Genomic DNA, 17,479 nt, shown 5'->3' on the forward strand with positions numbered 1-17,479 from the left:
GGGTTCAAATGATAGAGGGCTACCTCTTCTATGTGTAGAATGGCATTCTCTGGTACGTCTACCCACATGGTTTGGTCGGGTAGTTGGATACGAGTGGCAGTGTCATGCAGGTCGTAGGTCAGGATGGCAGTTCTAGCGGGGGTGTTTACTAGCCAGCGGTTCCCAATTATTTTGGCCTGAGTCTTAGTGACTTGGGCCCGGGGTGTGAGCGTTGTGGGACACCGGGCATGTTCCGCCATGGGTTTGAGGCCGCAGATCCCATCCGTGTTGTCGCGAAGGAACAGCTTACTGGGACACAGATAGTGGATTTCTCTGGTGAGGGTGCACATATGTAAATTTGGAGCCAGGTGTAGTTCAGGGTCGCTGTCATGGTAGGCAACGACAGCAGGTGTCTCCACTTTAACGTGTGTACTACCTTGCCAGAGCCCCACGTTTACCACATCCTTGAGTCTATAGATGTTTTCCGAGTTAATTATGGGAAGATTGACGAGGAAGGCTACTTCCCTTTCTTCCACGGGTCAACGTGGATGGGTACGGCACTACCCAGCGTGTAAGCCAAGTGTTTTTGGAGTGGGGTAATAGTGTCTCTAGTGGTGGCCGCTAGTAGGTCCTGCACTAGAGAGACCGGCACTAAGTAAGGTGGAATCTTTCCCATGGCCAATTGATCCACGGAGGAGCTAGTCTCTCGCAACATGTCTGCCATTAGCATGCTGACCAATAGTGTGGGCATAATCTGCCCTGACTGCCAGGATGAGATAGTTTACTGCTAGCAGGGTTCTGTTTAGAGCTTCATTGTGGGTGTTAACGACTAGAATGGTGTCCTTTAAGGTCTTTCCTAGAGTTTCTACTTGCCGCTGCTGGTAGTAAACTTGCTTCCTGATCTCTGGGAGTTCAGACTCTAGTTCGCTGACGTGGCACCTGACTGTGTTTAGACTAACGGCGTTGACTGAGGAAAGTCCTATACTGAAAAGGGTTCAAATGGCGGCAGCTGCAGTAAGCAGCCCTCCGATGAACCGCTTGGATCGGTGATTGTACTCCCCTAGTTCTGATTGGGATAGGGTGAACTTTTGCAGTTGCCGCAGCACGTGTGTTATATCTGCTTCCGCGTGTTCTGCGACCACTCTGGACCAGCGGCTGGCGTAGAAGGAGGCCTCTTTGGCAGAGGTTGGGAGGTTTTTCTTACATACCTCCTTAGGGCTCAGTTTCACTTTCTGTGTGTGCAGGCGGCAATTGGTAATCAACAGCCCAGGCTGTCCTTTAAGTACCACCCCAGAATTCGGCCCTGGCTCCACAATCCCAGGATGGATGGTGGTGATTGCCAGGTTGAGTGTCAGCAGAACAAGAAAAAACGTCATCTGTTTGGAAAGAACGCACGCGGTTAGGGCCATTTTGAATGTATAGTTGAGTTCAAAATCATGGAATTCTGTGCTGATCAACCATCCCAACGGGGTGGATTTAGGGATCAGGATGTCCTGGTTGCTGCTGTAGTCCAAAGAAAAGCGGAGACGGCTGAAAGAATGCTTGCGAATGGTTAAGTTGTTGGCCCGGACGCATGTTCACGCGTATGGACACGTTAGCCATGTTTGCCGGTACCATTGCATGGTACCCAGTAGCTACCTGGCAAGCTTCAGGTATGGTTTGGCCAGACATCATGTTTTCGGAATCAGGGGCAGGTGTGTTCTGGACACCTGTTAAGGACCAGAGGATGTTGTTGACCGTGTCTATTTGCACGTCTAGTCTGACGAGTATGTCACTGCCGACAGACGTGGTATGGAAGACCTGGAATGACTAGAAAAGAGTGAGTCAGCTCTCTTTTGCTCCAGCGCACTTTTAGAGTACAGACGCCCACTGCTGTTAGCACCCTATTGGGAAGAGGGTCCAAAGGAAAGCGGAAAGATTTCTTGGCCAGCTGGAGATCTAGACTGGTTTTTGAAAGTGCCTCAAACAGCTCTTGGCTGATGGCTGATTTGTCTGCCCATAAGGCCAGAGTCACGTTGTCAATATGTGTGTCTTCAAGTTGGACACCATTCATCACTTGCATGTGACAGTCATTTGTCCCTTTGGGGGGAGTGAATGTGCACAAGAAGGTCTCGCGCTGGGGCAGAAGTTCATTTTGAGGCCAAAAGGGGGCCTGCAAGGCATCAGTTTCAAGGATGCAGCAGTGAGCTGTGGCGGGTTGAGTAAGCGAGATTGGCAGAGGTTGTCTGACCTGCGCCCAGATTTTCAAGTTCTGGAAGAAAAGAAGTGGTTCAAAGCGGTTGAGGAAATCCTTCCCGATGAGCAGGGGAATGGTATTAAAAGGAGACACGTACACCGGGTGAACGAGTACCATCAGGCCAATGGTCATTCAAATCAATGCCATGGCGGTTAGAGTGGTCCCTGTGGGACCATATGGTTGGACCTCAAGGGCGCAGGTCTGTAGTTTCAGGTTTCTGTTAGAGGCTCGAACCATGGCCTGCAGTTTGTTAAAAAGGGCATAGGACATTAAGGTAATGTCTGCAGCGTTGTCAAGGAGTGCTTCATGCATCAGTTCATCCTCAAGTGTGATTGACAGAAAGAATTTTCGTGCCACTCCCTTTTCAGTCAGGGGACACAAGAACTGTTGAAAAGGTGGGCTGCCTTGAATGGTTGGGGAATTTTCTTTGTGAGGACTTCCCTTTGAATCGGACTGTACCAGGATTGCGCTAGGGGGAGTTATTTCCCCCACCGGTGCGCTGGACAGTTCAGGTGCGGTTGCCGGTTCTGTTGAGACGTTGGCTTGGAGTGGTGGACTGGCTACATCGGGTCCCCGATATACAGGGATTGGACAATGAAACTGAAACACCTGGTTTTAGACCACAATAATTTATTAGTATGGTGTAGGGCCTCCTTTTGCGGCCAATACAGCGTCAATTCGTCTTGGGAATGACATATACAATCCTGCACAGTGGTCAGAGGGATTTTAAGCCATTCTTCTTGCAGGATAGTGGCCAGGTTACGACGTGATGCTGGTGGAGGAAAATGTTTCCTGACTCGCTCCTCCAAAACACCCCAAAGTGGCTCAATAATATTTAGATCTGGTGACTGTGCAGGCCATGGGAGATGTTCAACTTCACTTTCATGTTCATCAAACCAATCTTTCACCAGTCTTGCTGTGTGTATTGGTGCATTGTCATCCTGATACACGGCACCTCCTTCAGGATACAATTTTTGAACCATTGGATGCACATGGTCCTCCAGAATGGTTCGGTAGTCCTTGGCAGTGACGCGCCCATCTAGCACAAGTATGGGGCCAAGGGAATGCCATGATATGGCAGCCCAAACCATCACTGATCCACCCCCATGCTTCACTCTGGGCATGCAACTGTCTGGGTGGTACGCTTCTTTGGGGCTTCTCCACACCGTAACTCTCCCGGATGTGGGGAAAACAGTAAAGGCGGACTAATCAGAGAACAATACATGTTTCACATTGTCCACATCCCAAGATTTGCGCTCCTTGCACCATTGAAACCGACGTTTGGCATTGGCATGAGTGACCAAAGGTTTGGCTATAGCAGCCCGGCCGTGTATATTGACCCTGTGGAGCTCCCGACGGACAGTTTTGGTGGAAACAGGAGAGTTGAGGTGCACATTTAATTCTGCCGTGATTTGGGCAGCCGTGGTTTTATGTTTTTTGGATACAATCCGGGTTAGCACCCGACCATCCCTTTCAGACAGCTTCCTCTTGCGTCCACAGTTAATCCTGTTGGATGTGGTTCGTCCTTCTTGGTGGTATGCTGACATTACCCTGGATACCGTGGCTCTTGATACATCACAAAGACTTGCTGTCTTGGTCACAGATGCGCCAGCAAGACGTGCACCAACAATTTGTCCTCTTTTGAACTCTGGTATGTCACCCATAATGTTGTGTGCATTGCAATATTTTGAGCAAAACTGTGCTCTTACCCTGCTAATTGGACCTTCACAGTCTGCTCTTATTGGTTCAATGTGCAATTAATGAAGATTGGCCACCAGGCTGGTCCAATTTAGCCATGAAACCTCCCACACTAAAATGAGAGGCGTCTCAGTTTCATTGTCCAACCCCTGTACATTTAACCCAGTTTGTAAGCATGGTCACAGAGCCGGTCAACGTGATGACCCATAATCGCAAAGAGCAAACTTTGTATTCCTGGGACATTGATTCAGTGCGAAAGCAGTCTCTCTCCCTTTCTCATCTCCGTGCGATATTGTCAACTCTCTGTCTTGAGTTAATCAGTTGTTTTCCCTCAGTGTGTGCTGAATGTGTTGTTGCCAGCCTCTGGGCCATGCAGTGGAGGTTATTAATGGGGGGGGGGTTATTTATCTAACTGATCTCCTGCTAGAGGGGAAGGGCTATGGCGGCAGCTGTCGTAGGGCTGAAGGAACGGCAGTACCCCAGTGTTCAGTCCCTCATTACTTCTTTTTAATGAAGAGGAGTGAAGGCTTACAGCGGGGTTCCCATCTGGCCTTGCGCTGCATGACGATCAGTGTTGTTTCTCTATGATGTTGCTCTGGGTTTCAGTGAGGTACCTGTGTAGGAAGATGGCACATTGTTTTGACAATCCATAGCGACAAAATTAAAAATGGGTTCCCTTTCACATGGCTGTAGTTTACTTTCAGTTGAGTGTGTCACGGGGGATTTCTTTCCCCTGCTCTCAGTATCAAACTGTTCACACAGTAGAGCTAGGTACTTCCCAGGAGCTCGCAAAACGGTGTGAGCTGCGAACTTTGTGCAACATGTTTTCTCAAAGCTCAGCAATCTCTCTCTAACATGCCTGCTCTGCTTATTAACTCCTCCTCCATTGTGGCAGATATCAACATTTGAAAGGAATTGGAACTATGTGATTATGCACATTACAATAATGTATCCTGTCTCCTGCTGGTGCTGGTTTAATAGCGCACATGCCATTTGATAGACAGTTGGGTCAAGAAGGGCCGTTACGCTGCTCAAAATCACAGTTTGATGCCACCACAGGCAGAGATTTTCCAAAAGTGAAATGAGCTCCTGATAATGTGGTGACAGGAATCATTGTAGAGTCCCAGAATGTATTTTGCAGTGAGTAAAACTGTGGTGTAATAGTGTATTTTTGGGGCTATTACGTAACAGACAGCCACATTTGTCTAAAATAGGATGTGTGGAAACCGTGAAACATTTTCCACCATGCAGGAACATGTTGAGCCAAACGAAGGTCTGCATGTGTTTAGTAGAGAAAGGGGGGATAGCGGTTTTGTAATGAAGCCACAAGTTCTTCTCTCAATTTGCACCTTCCCCTCAAGTTAGATAATATCATAGCCGCAGTCGTATTTTAGGATGTGTAGTGATTTGGAGAAGGGAGGGGAAAAAAAGGATCTTGTAGTCACCCCTACCACATAACTCAAAATCACTCAGCCATATCCCACACCTTGCACATCAAACTGTGAAAAATGGAAATGTTTGTATGCAAGCATCAGTCATAATGGAAATATTGTTCTCACGCAATTGGCCTCCCACACAGATGAGTTTGTTTTCTAAGTGCTATCTGTTGTTTACACTCCACTCTCCCTACTGTCCCCACCAGTATCACCAAGGAGAGCATAGTAGACGTGGAGGCGTTGGTGAGGAAAGTGGAGCAGAAGATCGAGAGCTGTTCCCAGCAGGACGTGGAGCTGCACATCGAGAGGGTGGGCATAGTTTTCACTTTCAAACAAACACATAAGTAGACGTCTCCTCACGCAGGAACTACACAGGTGTCATGCAAGTATGTAAAAACCCACACACAGTAATGCACTCAGCATTTAACACTTCATTTCAACTCTTTATTCAACACCGAGCATGATCATTAGTTACTCTAAAACCTCACGTGTGTGTTTGTGCTGTACTAGTTGCACTTGTAGTGGAGACACAAAACTTGAGGGGCGGGGACAAAATAGCAGGCGCAAAATCCAATATAATGCAGTCCAATGCAACACCACACGCTCTTTAAACACAACTTGAACATCAAGCCCAGAAGCTTGGACCTCTGAGTGGTCCAGCATACATAAATCTGATACATGACAATGACTACGTAGAGTATATTGTGTATGGAAGTAGCTAACGAGTGAGCCACCACGCTTCCTTCTCGACTCTGTTGAGAGATGAACATGCGCTGTACTAGCTTTTCAAAACATCAGGCTATTGACAGTCACAAGAAGGGAAGTGCTCTACTGGAAATATGTCTCAGTCAACCCTGGAACGTATATTTGACAGTGGAAGCCATCAGTTTAACCCTGCCGGGACTGGGAAGTACTTGGTATAGATGGCGGGAACATACTTTTATTTGTATGAGTGCGGTTACGATAGTTAAAGAACATTGTATTCGGACGCACCACATTGAGAAACACCCGACTTTCTGGACAAACTTTCCTGTGGGATTACAGGAGAGGGACGCTAAGGTTGTTGCATCTTACATTTGGAGCCATATTACCCTGGTGCGGTCAGGTTGTATATTTTAAATGTGAAACTGTAAATATTTCTGTTTGTAACTTCATTCATTTGCATTTCGTTAAAATGTATCTTTACCAAAAGCTAATAAAAGGTTTTAAATTGGCTGTCGAAAATGTCTGGCCCATCTACATTTCCTGATTTTAAAATCCAGCCCTGGTAATTCTGATAATTTAATAGCCCTTATGTACAGTAATGCAGGACTGTATTAGACTCTACAGGTTTTATGTTTGCATCCACCACCTATACATGATTGTTTGCAGCACAGAAACCCAGTTGTTTTAACAAGTAGTCTATCACTCACATATAGATGAGGTTTTAACAGATGGGGCTTTCAAAGTCTGTATGTGGACTGCAGGTACTTTCCATTGTCTGAACATCTAATGGAAACATTGGTGATTTGTCACCCTTTGAATTTTAATGCTCTTTGTTTCTTTCCCCTCTCAGATTTTTGTCCTCAGCCAGGCAGAGCCCCGTCTTCCCCTGCAGTTGGAAGATGCTGTCAGGCCTGATGGAGAGGGGGAAGAGGTGAGGAAAATGTAGGGATGGTTGAGAGGGTGTGGATAAGCACATTTCCACTGTGCCCACTAATGTGAAGTATCACCTGACCTCATTTATTCTTTATGAAGCAATGCGCTGCATTTTAGTGGCATTAGGTAGGTGCTGAAGAATCTACTATGTGTTGTGTGAAAAAGAGAAAATCCAACCACCAGCAATTTAGGGGACTTCAGGGATGGATTAGCATGAACCTCTAAGTGTGGCACATTCTTAAAATGAAACTCTTTACTGTCAGGTGAAAAGAATCAGCATGTAATGCCGGTAAGACAGCTCTGTCTCAGTCAGAAAAAGAAAACAGCTGTAGACTGTGCTCCAGACCATGCTGTAATTTAAGAAATTCTTGCATCAACTTGCCATTGTGAAACAGGAACTGGCTGTCGGTGTGCGTGAGAGTTTACTATCTAAGACTCATAACGTGCATGGATGGTTTTGGTCTGACTATACAACGGCAACAACATAATAAACTATTGAGCCTTAATTTATCTGTATAATTTATATTAAAAGTAAAAATGTAGTATAAATACTCACTGCATTGCATTTATTCATTTAGCTGATGCTTTTATCCAAAGCAACTTACAATTGCTATGTATGTCAGAGGTCACACGCCTCTGGAGCTACTAGGAGTTAAGTGTCTTGCTCAGGGACACACTTGGATGTGTCACAGTGGGAATTGAACCCAGGTCTCTCACACCAAAGGCATGTGTCTTATCCACTGCTTCATCGCCACACCTCACTAATATACCCATGCGCAAACCAACTTTATCCTTCACACAGAGAGGTCGTCAGTAAGGAGAATAGTGTTTTTTGGCAGACTCAAAGATTGGGTAATTAAACCTGGTTGAATTAAACAAGATTAAGAGCAGAATGACTCACGCTGACATCACATTCAGTGAGTAACATCACCTCATTTGACTCTTCATTTCGTGTGTGTGTGTGTGTGTGTGAGAGAGAGAGAGAGAGAGAGAGAGAGCCGGCAGCCATGGTTTAGGTACCCCTCTGAATTCCAATTAAGGAAATTTGTGCATCGGTGCTGAATCATTGTAGAAAATCGGGATGCATTTAAGAAGTAATTATTTTTCCTAACCACAGTTTAGGTGTTTATTATTGGTTATTAAACTCTGAGGCTGCTTTTTTGGGGGTGTGAATTGCTGGCTTAACAGCAAGCCAGATTATTACAGGTGTGATTGGTGTGTGATTGAATTCAAATTTGTTTTTTTTCTTCAGAATTCAGCTTTGTGTATTTGGAACCAGTATGTATCATTGAAAATTGTATAACCATTCAATAACTATAAATCTGTGCAAATAGCTACTGCAGTAGGCTTTGTGTCTTGTGAAACAAGCAGACAACACTTACAGGTTTGGAGAACTAGCTGCAGCCTCTGATGTTGCCAGTGGAAGTATTGCGTCCCTTTTTAAACGGGTGGTTGGATGGTTTAGTAGCGTCCCTGCAGTTCTTGAGTGCAGCTTTATAAAGTTCAGTTTATCAGTCTGTCTATTTTTCTTTAGGAAAATTAAATGGCGCTATAATTCAGACTTACAATGGGACAACCATTGAAAATGTGTGGTCACTCTCCTTGGGTGACATGCTGAACTGATGTAATGTTAAATATTACTATAATACATTGAGAAGAAAATGACCTGATGAGAGAGCTTTTAAGCTGCATTTCAGAAAAAATACATATTTCTGTAAAGAATCTCTATTTGGTCACTTTCAAAGCTTTCCAGTAAGAGATTAAAGCTGGTGAATCAACATAATGTGTAATGAATGAACAGCAATGAGATCGATCATATCCGGTATAAAATGTATAAATATATAATGTATCAACATATAATTGTATATCTGTATCATAAGCAAATCAATATATGGGTCTCGCCATACCAGAGACACCTAAGAGCCCGTCCATGTTCATCCAGTAAGGCAATCTCTGCAGCTGCAGCAGCATCCCAGGTGTTTTCTGTGGGGATTCACCATGTCAGTCACACACTTGTAGCAGCACCTGCCCTCCCAAGAGACACGGGCCTTAACAGCCCCGTCTATCTGACTGTCTGCCCGTCTAACCTTTTGTCCCTCTGCATGGGGCTGTTTGGAGCAGGATGTGGCTACACAGGCTATTAGCTCAAACCTCAGCGGGTCCTTGGAGGAAGCCTGACATCCATGACCCTGGAAGCGGTGGTTCCTCCCGTGATGAAACATTTACCGTTTCATTTGTTTGTTTTTTCTTCTCTCTTTTCTCTTTTATTGCCCTGTTGTCCGCTATTGCAGATGCATTTTGTCACTGTTGACCCTGTAATGCTTGCTTCAAGTAACAAAGCAGCAGTATTCTTTTACTTCTTGGTGTTAAAGGTGTGTGAGCGCAGTCATTGTAGAGTGCTCAGTGCTTTAGTTTCTTAAGGAAAAATAAAATATAGTTTATGCAGGCTAATGGCTTTGTTTTTAGAACTGTAAATAGCTGATATGTGAAGAGATTTGTATACAAAAAATGACTAGAATTGTGTGTTTCCTTATGTTTTGTTCTTTGTGAGGTTCGAAGAGCCTCTAAAAAGCATTTACACATTACCAGCAACAAATACTCACGTGAAAACAGAACGGCAGCTGAGCAGTCATGAAGTTGAATATTTCAGAGGGTTTTTGTTGATGTGTTGATGTTTGTTGTTTGCCCTCAGGAAGGCAGAGCCACAGTCAACCAGGACACCAAGCTGGACAACAGGGTGATTGATCTCAGGGTAAGTTGTTTCCAAAGCTGAGGAAGAAAAACACTGAATGTGTGACAAAGCCTGCAGACTGTTTGTCTTTGTCTTTGAGGCTTGTGTAGTTGTCTGGCACAATGAAAAAATCTGTTTGTTTAGATGTTTGAGCACCCTGTTGAAGTTGGTCTTTTGTTGGCTAGTTGTTCACCTATTAATATTGGTAATTTTATTAATCCCTTCAAATTTACAAATCAATACAAAACAATTAACAAAATCTTAACTCTTACAAAGCATTTGCTTTGCATGAAAGGGAAAACAGACCTTATAAACCACTGAGTATTTCAAAATGCAAAGCAAACCACCACACCTCTAAAGTGAAAATGAGAGTCTGAGATTTAGTGGGACGATGCTATGAATCTTTCGCAGCGTGGGAGTAGTGCTAAACCTGTGCGAGGAGCAGTAGAGGCCGAGCCACAAAGTGTCTCATTGTTTTGATCTGTGCTTCCCACGTGTATGATGCAGCAGGCAGGAAGGCACTACCACCACAGCACAGAGCCGTGAAGCTCACAAGCTTCACAACAACACCTGTTTCTGTAACACTGTGTACTTTGAGCTCATGGACTCGTGTCTGTCATCAGATTTGCACTTTAGAGCCAGGCAAAACTATAAAGTGGTTCCCACACCGGCAGACAGACACTCCAAAACCCGCTCCAATGATAACTTAGTTCCTATGGAACTCCCCTTGTAACGTGACCATCCTTCCAACATAAGGTGCTTCACACTAAAACACAATGGCAACATTTACTTGCATTCATTTTAAATTTAAGTTTGTATAAGACAGCTGGACTCAGATAGAAGATTTGGATATCTTGATGAGTTAGTTGCCGTTGAGTAGGGCCTATGCAAAACCTGTAACAGTAGCACAGTAATTCCATGGTCATTGAACCAGGTTTTGGTACTTTTGGCAGTGTGGGCAGGTGCCAAGTCCTGCTGGAAAATGAAGTCAGCATCTCCATAAAGCTCGTCTGCTGAAGGAAGCATAAAGTGCTCTAAAATGTCCTGGTAGACGGTGACTCTGGACTTGATAAAGCACAGTGGACCAACACCAGCAGATTAATTAGCTGATTAGAGTGTGACACTTTGAGCCTACAATACTGAACCTTTTCACAATATTCTAATTTTCTGAGATTTTGAATTTGGGGTTTTCATAAGCTGTAAGCCATAATCATCGAAATTATATCAAATAAAGGGTTGAAATATCTCACTTTGCATGTAATGAGTCTATATAATATATTAGTTTCACCTTTTAAGTTGAATTACTGAAATAAATGAACTTTTGCACGATATGCAAATTTTTCGAGTTTCACCTGTATGTATGCGGGGGTCTAGGGGTCCTCCCCCAGAAGATTTTTAGCATTAAATTGGTAATTTCTTGCATTCTGGAGACATTTTCTGCTCCAATTTACAGTGGAAATATCTTTTTTTATATGAGGGAAAACTATATTGCATAGCATGTTTTCTTATAGTGCAAATCACCCTTTCTCAAAGCATTTTCATTTGTTAGTTAACATTTCTTGGTGAAAGCTGTTTTTCAGAACATTTTTAACAAATGGTTTCAAAATGTGTTGGGGACAAAATCGGCCATTTCAAAATGTGGTAGGGAAATGTCCTCAGTATCCCCAGTGTAAATGACACCGTATGGCGTAATAGTACGTATGTAGCAGCATATAAGAAATATTGTACTACTTACACTGTAAGTATCAGTCCAAGCTCAAATGTACCATACAGGTACATCTCATAAAATTAGAATATCGTGGGAAAGTCCTTTTTTTTTTTTCTCCTCAGCCCAGCCCTCTGATGTTGTCTCTGGTCCTGGAGTGGCTTAATATCAGGAATGTGACACTTTTAGCTCATTTCCTGGACACGTCTGTGCCAGGTGGCTCTTGATGCACCGACTCCAGCCTCAGTGCACTCCTTGTGAAGCTCCCACGAGTTGTTGATTTGCCTTGATTAAGACAGCGCTCCGCAAGTAAACGGCAGGCGCCCTATGGAGAGTAACCATGGCAACGGCTTCTGTGCACTACACAGCTGCAGCATATTTAACTTAAGTTAAAATTATAGGCTACATAACTTTACCTGATAGGCCTTCATCTAGTTTTGCGGGGATGTTCTGCCATGCGAAACAGTAATAGATTCTGGAAATTCACAGACAGCGAGGATCAGTCTTTCTTCCAATGATTTGTGCTCCGCGTCGCGTACACAAAGTTCAAGACAATTCCACATCGGCGGCGGGCGTGTGCATGAGGCGACCACTTCATCTCACTCTAACAGGACACTTGCTACTGAACATACACTGTTACTGCTGCTCAACAAGAAAACAGATTTATATACTATGTTAACCTGTTGCTCAGAAAGTACCTGGCAGTGGAAAATAGCTTTGGTTTTATATTTTATTTGATGACATTAATGTTTAAGTTGAGATTTACAAGAAATATTTTATTGCTACTGTGTAAAGGGAATACTGCCGGTAAAAAGCACCTTATTTGTTTAAAGTGTTTTCAAACCACATGTTATTGTGTAGATGTATATTAATCGCAATTAAAAATTGTAATCCTTGCCCAGCACTGTTATAAATATATTGTTTGTGGATGGTGGAGTCAAAGATATTCAGTTTACCATCATCTAAGACAAAGATAAGCAATTAGTCACATTGCCAGAAAGTACAACTTAAACAGTGAATGAAATATAAAAATAGTTGCAGTTTAATGTTCTATCAATTGAAGCCTAGTTCACACTACACGATATTAAGCCCGATTTGTTGGTTGGCGAGCTTGTTGACCGTCAGGCTGTGACCAGGGGTAAATCAGTGATCGATCGGCGGTCACCAGTCGTTTTGTGTGAACTATTCAAGACGCATCAAAACGGCTCCCCAACATATTTCTGACACATCGCTGACGCCAGCCAGATATCTGGCACGCCAAATATCTGGAAGAGTCGACTGACTCGACATCCACATCCAGCCAATAAGAGCAGGCAGCTACTTTTTCACTGCAAAACACTTTTTACTCACCTCCAGCTCTCTCTGTAGCTCAGACGATCCCTGCTACATGCGTGCGCTAATCCATTCTTTCATTCTTTCTTTGTCTTTATAATTGGTATCTTTATAATAACAAACAACAGCTGTTTGGTGTGTAGGTTCGCATCATTTCCCGTTTCACATTTCACGTGTGTTTTCTTGACAAAACGCGGTTTGGAGACCAGCGTCGGGTGACCGAGTCGTTGTCAGCTTGTGTAGTGCGTGACCCCTGTCACCGATCAGTCACGTAGCGTGAACACCACAAGGACTTCAAGATGGTAAGTTGTGTAGTGTGAACGGCCATCGATCTGCCGACGCTGAAAGTCTTGTAGTCTGCATGAGCCTTTAGATGCATGGTTTCAGCTCTAGTTAATTTTGTTGTGTTGGTTTCTTGTCACACAAGGTGTGTGAAGTTCTCCCTTCAACACCTCCACGTGTTACTGACTTAACTTCAGACAAATGCGGAGAAGCTTGACCTGCAACACTCAAATATAATATAAGAAATGCCAAGGACATTGAATCAGCTGACTGAATTACTGAAAAGAATAAAGGTGATCACAGGAGGGAACCCAAGCTAATATGTAAGTTTTGAAACTTGTCTTGTGGTGGATTGTCACCACAGCCAGGTTTCAAGCTCGTGCTCTGTGCCACTGAGAGGTAAGTTGGGGTAATTTTATGAGGCCCCACACTTTAAGGACACCATCAGAAGAAGTGCCAGTTTGAAAACACACTAACCGCTACCTACCCATCCGCCTTCACACATGCTGGAAACACGAGGTGCTTTCTAACATTTGAATGTGGTCCCACACAGACTGGTTTCCTGGGTACACAGGGCACAGCCCAATGTGTAACACATGACACAGTCGTAGCATGGTTAATTTGATGTACTGTTACTGTATTTGTTAAACGTTTTGGTGTTTTTAAATATTTTAAGTGCTTTTGAAGCAGGAAAGTTTTTCTCCACTGCTTCTTTTTCTTTTTTCTATTTTTTGCAAAGTATCCAGATTGGAACTGAAGTAAACGTTTCGACCAGACAGCCCTGAAGCATTGTCTGCAGATTAATGAGCTTGCAAGTATTTAGACATTATCACCTTTCCATTTCTCCCTCCAGAAAAGTCCTATTCAGGACTTGACAGGTACTAGAGATGGGGGGGGGGAGGAGAAATGAAACCTTTTTAATGAATGCAGACCTGTGTCCTGTATTGGAAGGACCAGGGTCTGTCTTCATGAAGATGTATAATTTAGTGGAGTTGAAAGCCTGTAAAGCTCAATTGTAGAAATCTTGTGGTCATTTGACATGAGTCAGTCGTTTTCAGGGAGTGTTCGCCTAACTGTTGCACTTTTCAAGTGAGGTTTGGTCTTAGGGCTTTTACAGTAATCTCCTGATTTAGTGTGAGCAGTTTATCTCCCCGCCCTGGTTTCAGTATTTACATTTATAATGATGTGCTTTAAAGTTCCGTGCCGAGTTTGAATGTATGTCCTTGCCCTTGCAGGAACAGTTGCATGAACAGAAATTGGCAGTCTTGTTTTCACACATCGGTTTTATATTGAGTAATGACTCCCAATGAATCACGCTGAGTGTTGTGGTAATGCCTCTCTCCTCCCCAAAGACGACTACCAGCCAGGCCATCTTTCGCCTGCAGTCGGGAGTGTGCCAGCTCTTCAGAGACACCCTCACGAAAAAGGGCTTTGTGGAGATTCAGACCCCTAAAATCATATCAGGTAAAAACACACACTCTGGCCCGTTGATCCTGCCCCTTGGGAAAACTGAGACTAACATGCGTTGAATCGTTTTTGATGAGATGTTTCAGTAGAGGCAACTCTTGTTTCCAAAACACCGCCCACAGGTGTCGTCTGAGTCACCGTGTGACAGTTGTAAGGCTCACTTGATGACTTCCTTTATGCGCTGTCCATTTTTTGCTTTTTTTCCAAATCAGGGACCAAACTTCAAAGTTTAGTCAAAGCTCACGAAACGGTTTGAGTCAATGATGCAAAACCCAAAACACAGTCAGGGACATCTATGTTCAAGCAAACAGCAAACAAGAAGGTGTTTGTGGTGTGTTGTGAGTTTTATTGTTTTGGACCTATCAGGCCTTTTAACCTTGCCCATTAGGAGTTATGAGGCATCAACAAGCTCTCTTATCAGCTCCTCAACTCTTACATTTCTGCACAACGCCCTTCCAATTTGACAGGGGAAGCCTACCTTAAGCTTGCTCCCAAAAGGCTTTAACCCACTTCACTGAAACACTAGGAAAAAAAATTGTGTGCTTGTCTCTCTGGTCCTGGTATCTTTTTATTCCCTCAACATCAGCTGTGAGAGATGACTTGGTAGTCTACATATATACAATTTACCTTGTGAAAAACTTTTCCAGTCTTCAGCCTAAATAAAATCTTATTTTAAAGCCTAGAGAAAATGCTCAGTAAGGTGTGCACTGTTTATAATAAAAGCTGTACATAATTAAACAGACACCTGATCAATTTGTATGAAGTTTGAGTCTGAATAGATGAACAAAGATTTTCTGTTTCCAAGTCTTGTACACAAATCTCCAGTCCTCAGCCTCCCACGTGCCTCTCAGATTTGAAATGAACTGTGGCGAAACTTTTAACACTCTCACTTCCTCTTTTCTTCAAGAGCCAATGATATCAATTTAGCCTGGCACTACTGTGTTCAAAACTGCCGCTCTTTTATTTTGGCGGCACCTGTAAATCAACACTGTGTACTTTTTTCAGAAACCGCATCTTCCTGCCTGCCAACACCCACAGTACATGCAGTGAACAGTTTGTGCCTCGCGAAACCCCCCCCACCCTACTATTGACGACATGAGATAATGCCTTCTTGACGTCTGTGTAAATTGGGAACAGCAGATGTGTTATAGTCTCGCCTATCTTATATAACTTGGAGGCCTGTTTTTTTTTAAAAAAACATGCCAGGCACCTTTTTAGTAAAGGAATTTTAAAAATGAATTACTTTTGTCATAGAAATATTCTTATTTTCTTATTTCTATAGGCTGGCTATTTAGAGTTCTACTAAAAGGTCTACTGAACAGATGATCTATAGCATCATTAGGTGGGGGTCTGAGTTTGTGAAGTGAGAAACGCCACTGAGTCACGCTCATTTGTCAAAAACAACCCCCCCCCCCCCCGTGCAGTTAACGGTCTTTTTGTGCTGTGGGACAGTAAAAAAAAGCTCATGTCCTAACTGAAAGTTGTCTTTGTCCACCTCCAGCTGCCAGTGAAGGTGGAGCAAATGTCTTCACGGTGTCTTACTTTAAGACCAGCGCCTACCTGGCCCAGTCTCCCCAGCTCTACAAGCAGATGTGCATCTGTGCCGACTTTGACAAGGTCTTCTGTGTGGGTCCAGGTAAGAGTGCCTCCCATCTGTCCCCTCACGCATCTTTCGGTCACTTATGTCGAACAGCAAAACGAGCAGCCAGAGTGTCGTGAGAACTGTAGACCCTATTAACAGAGATGACATGTTTTAAAATGGCTCCAAATGCATTTAGATTGTTAAACGTTTACAGCCCTCCCTCTGTTGCTTTCACTCTGGGCAGAGCTGCTGTAGGGCTTAGTGGGTTAGCGACACAATGGGACTTATAAAAGACTTTATGGCGCTGTACTGACTTTAAGAGACCCCCCCCCCCCCAGCTCTTTAGGTTACCAAACACTGCCCCCGCCTGATGGAATACACACAGTTGGTAACAAAACAACATGCATAAATACAAAACATCCTATACACAGACCTTTTATAATTTGCTACTTGCATCTGATTTCATCTGACGTGATACACGATTCTCCTCCAAGATAAAAACAAACAAAAAAAAAAAAAACATTTTGGAGAAGGATGCACATTCAGTATTCTACTGACTGGGCCGCCGAGGTCTTTGTTTACTTCTCTGTAGCTCCACCAGAGAAATCAAAGGGCTTAAGGTCATCACTGCTTCTGAGGAAACAATATACTCACCACTGTTGCCTTAGTTACGGTCGCACCAATTCAGCAAGTAAGGAGAACCAAGATCAACTCGCCTCTAAATCCCAGTGGCCAGAATTACTGTGTTTAAATGGAGCTTCCTCCGCCTGATATCGCTGCAGAGGTCCATCGGGCAGCCAATGCATGTAAACACAAGGCTGCTCCTAAGCACAGAGGAGCAGGTGTTGTGTTACTTTTGTTCGGAGTTTGTCTTGCTAGTTTGGGTAAATGTATGCAGTGGTCAGATGCATAAAAGTGTAGCTTCTAGACTAAAACCGTGTGTGCATACAAAGGCAGACATACACCGATACAGATTCATGAAGCCCAAAGTACGCATGGTTGTGTTTTTATAAATCTTAATCTCTGTGAAGTTGTGTGCATGTGCTCGTTCCTGGCCTCCACTCTGTTTAGCCACAAGTGGATGTAGAGATCCTCTGTATGTGTAAAGACCGCTCCGCCTGTTGCATAGAAAGAACAGAAAGACAGAATGAAAGAGGCAGCTCAGCTTTTCTCATTAGTTGAACTCTCCAACACTGACGGAGCAGCCACTCTCATATACAACCATAATGCATAGCGCTGGCTAAATACATGTAGCACTCATGTCATTCAGTCATCACACAAGTACAAGCTCCCCATAGGCCTGCCTTAGAAAGGAAATACTTTTCAATGAAGCACAAAGTTGCTTATCAATACGTTGTTCAGAATTCAGGACATTTCATGAGACAAGGCTGAA

At 43.8% G+C, this 17,479-nt stretch overlaps 1 protein-coding gene across 1 annotated transcript in view; it reads left to right on the forward strand.

Moving 5' to 3' along the window:
- Positions 1 to 17,479, forward strand: part of dars1 (aspartyl-tRNA synthetase 1) — a 36,893-nt gene that overhangs the window by 14,785 nt on the left and 4,629 nt on the right. Inside the window, exons 7-11 of the mRNA XM_046055071.1 lie at positions 5,556 to 5,658; positions 6,905 to 6,985; positions 9,680 to 9,739; positions 14,390 to 14,501; positions 16,006 to 16,140. Of these exons, the coding sequence (XP_045911027.1) occupies positions 5,556 to 5,658; positions 6,905 to 6,985; positions 9,680 to 9,739; positions 14,390 to 14,501; positions 16,006 to 16,140 (491 nt within the window). The remainder of the gene's footprint in view (positions 1 to 5,555; positions 5,659 to 6,904; positions 6,986 to 9,679; positions 9,740 to 14,389; positions 14,502 to 16,005; positions 16,141 to 17,479) is intronic.

The sequence above is a fragment of the Micropterus dolomieu genome, linkage group LG07 (assembly GCF_021292245.1).
Source record: "Micropterus dolomieu isolate WLL.071019.BEF.003 ecotype Adirondacks linkage group LG07, ASM2129224v1, whole genome shotgun sequence".
Lineage (NCBI taxonomy): Eukaryota > Metazoa > Chordata > Actinopteri > Centrarchiformes > Centrarchidae > Micropterus > Micropterus dolomieu.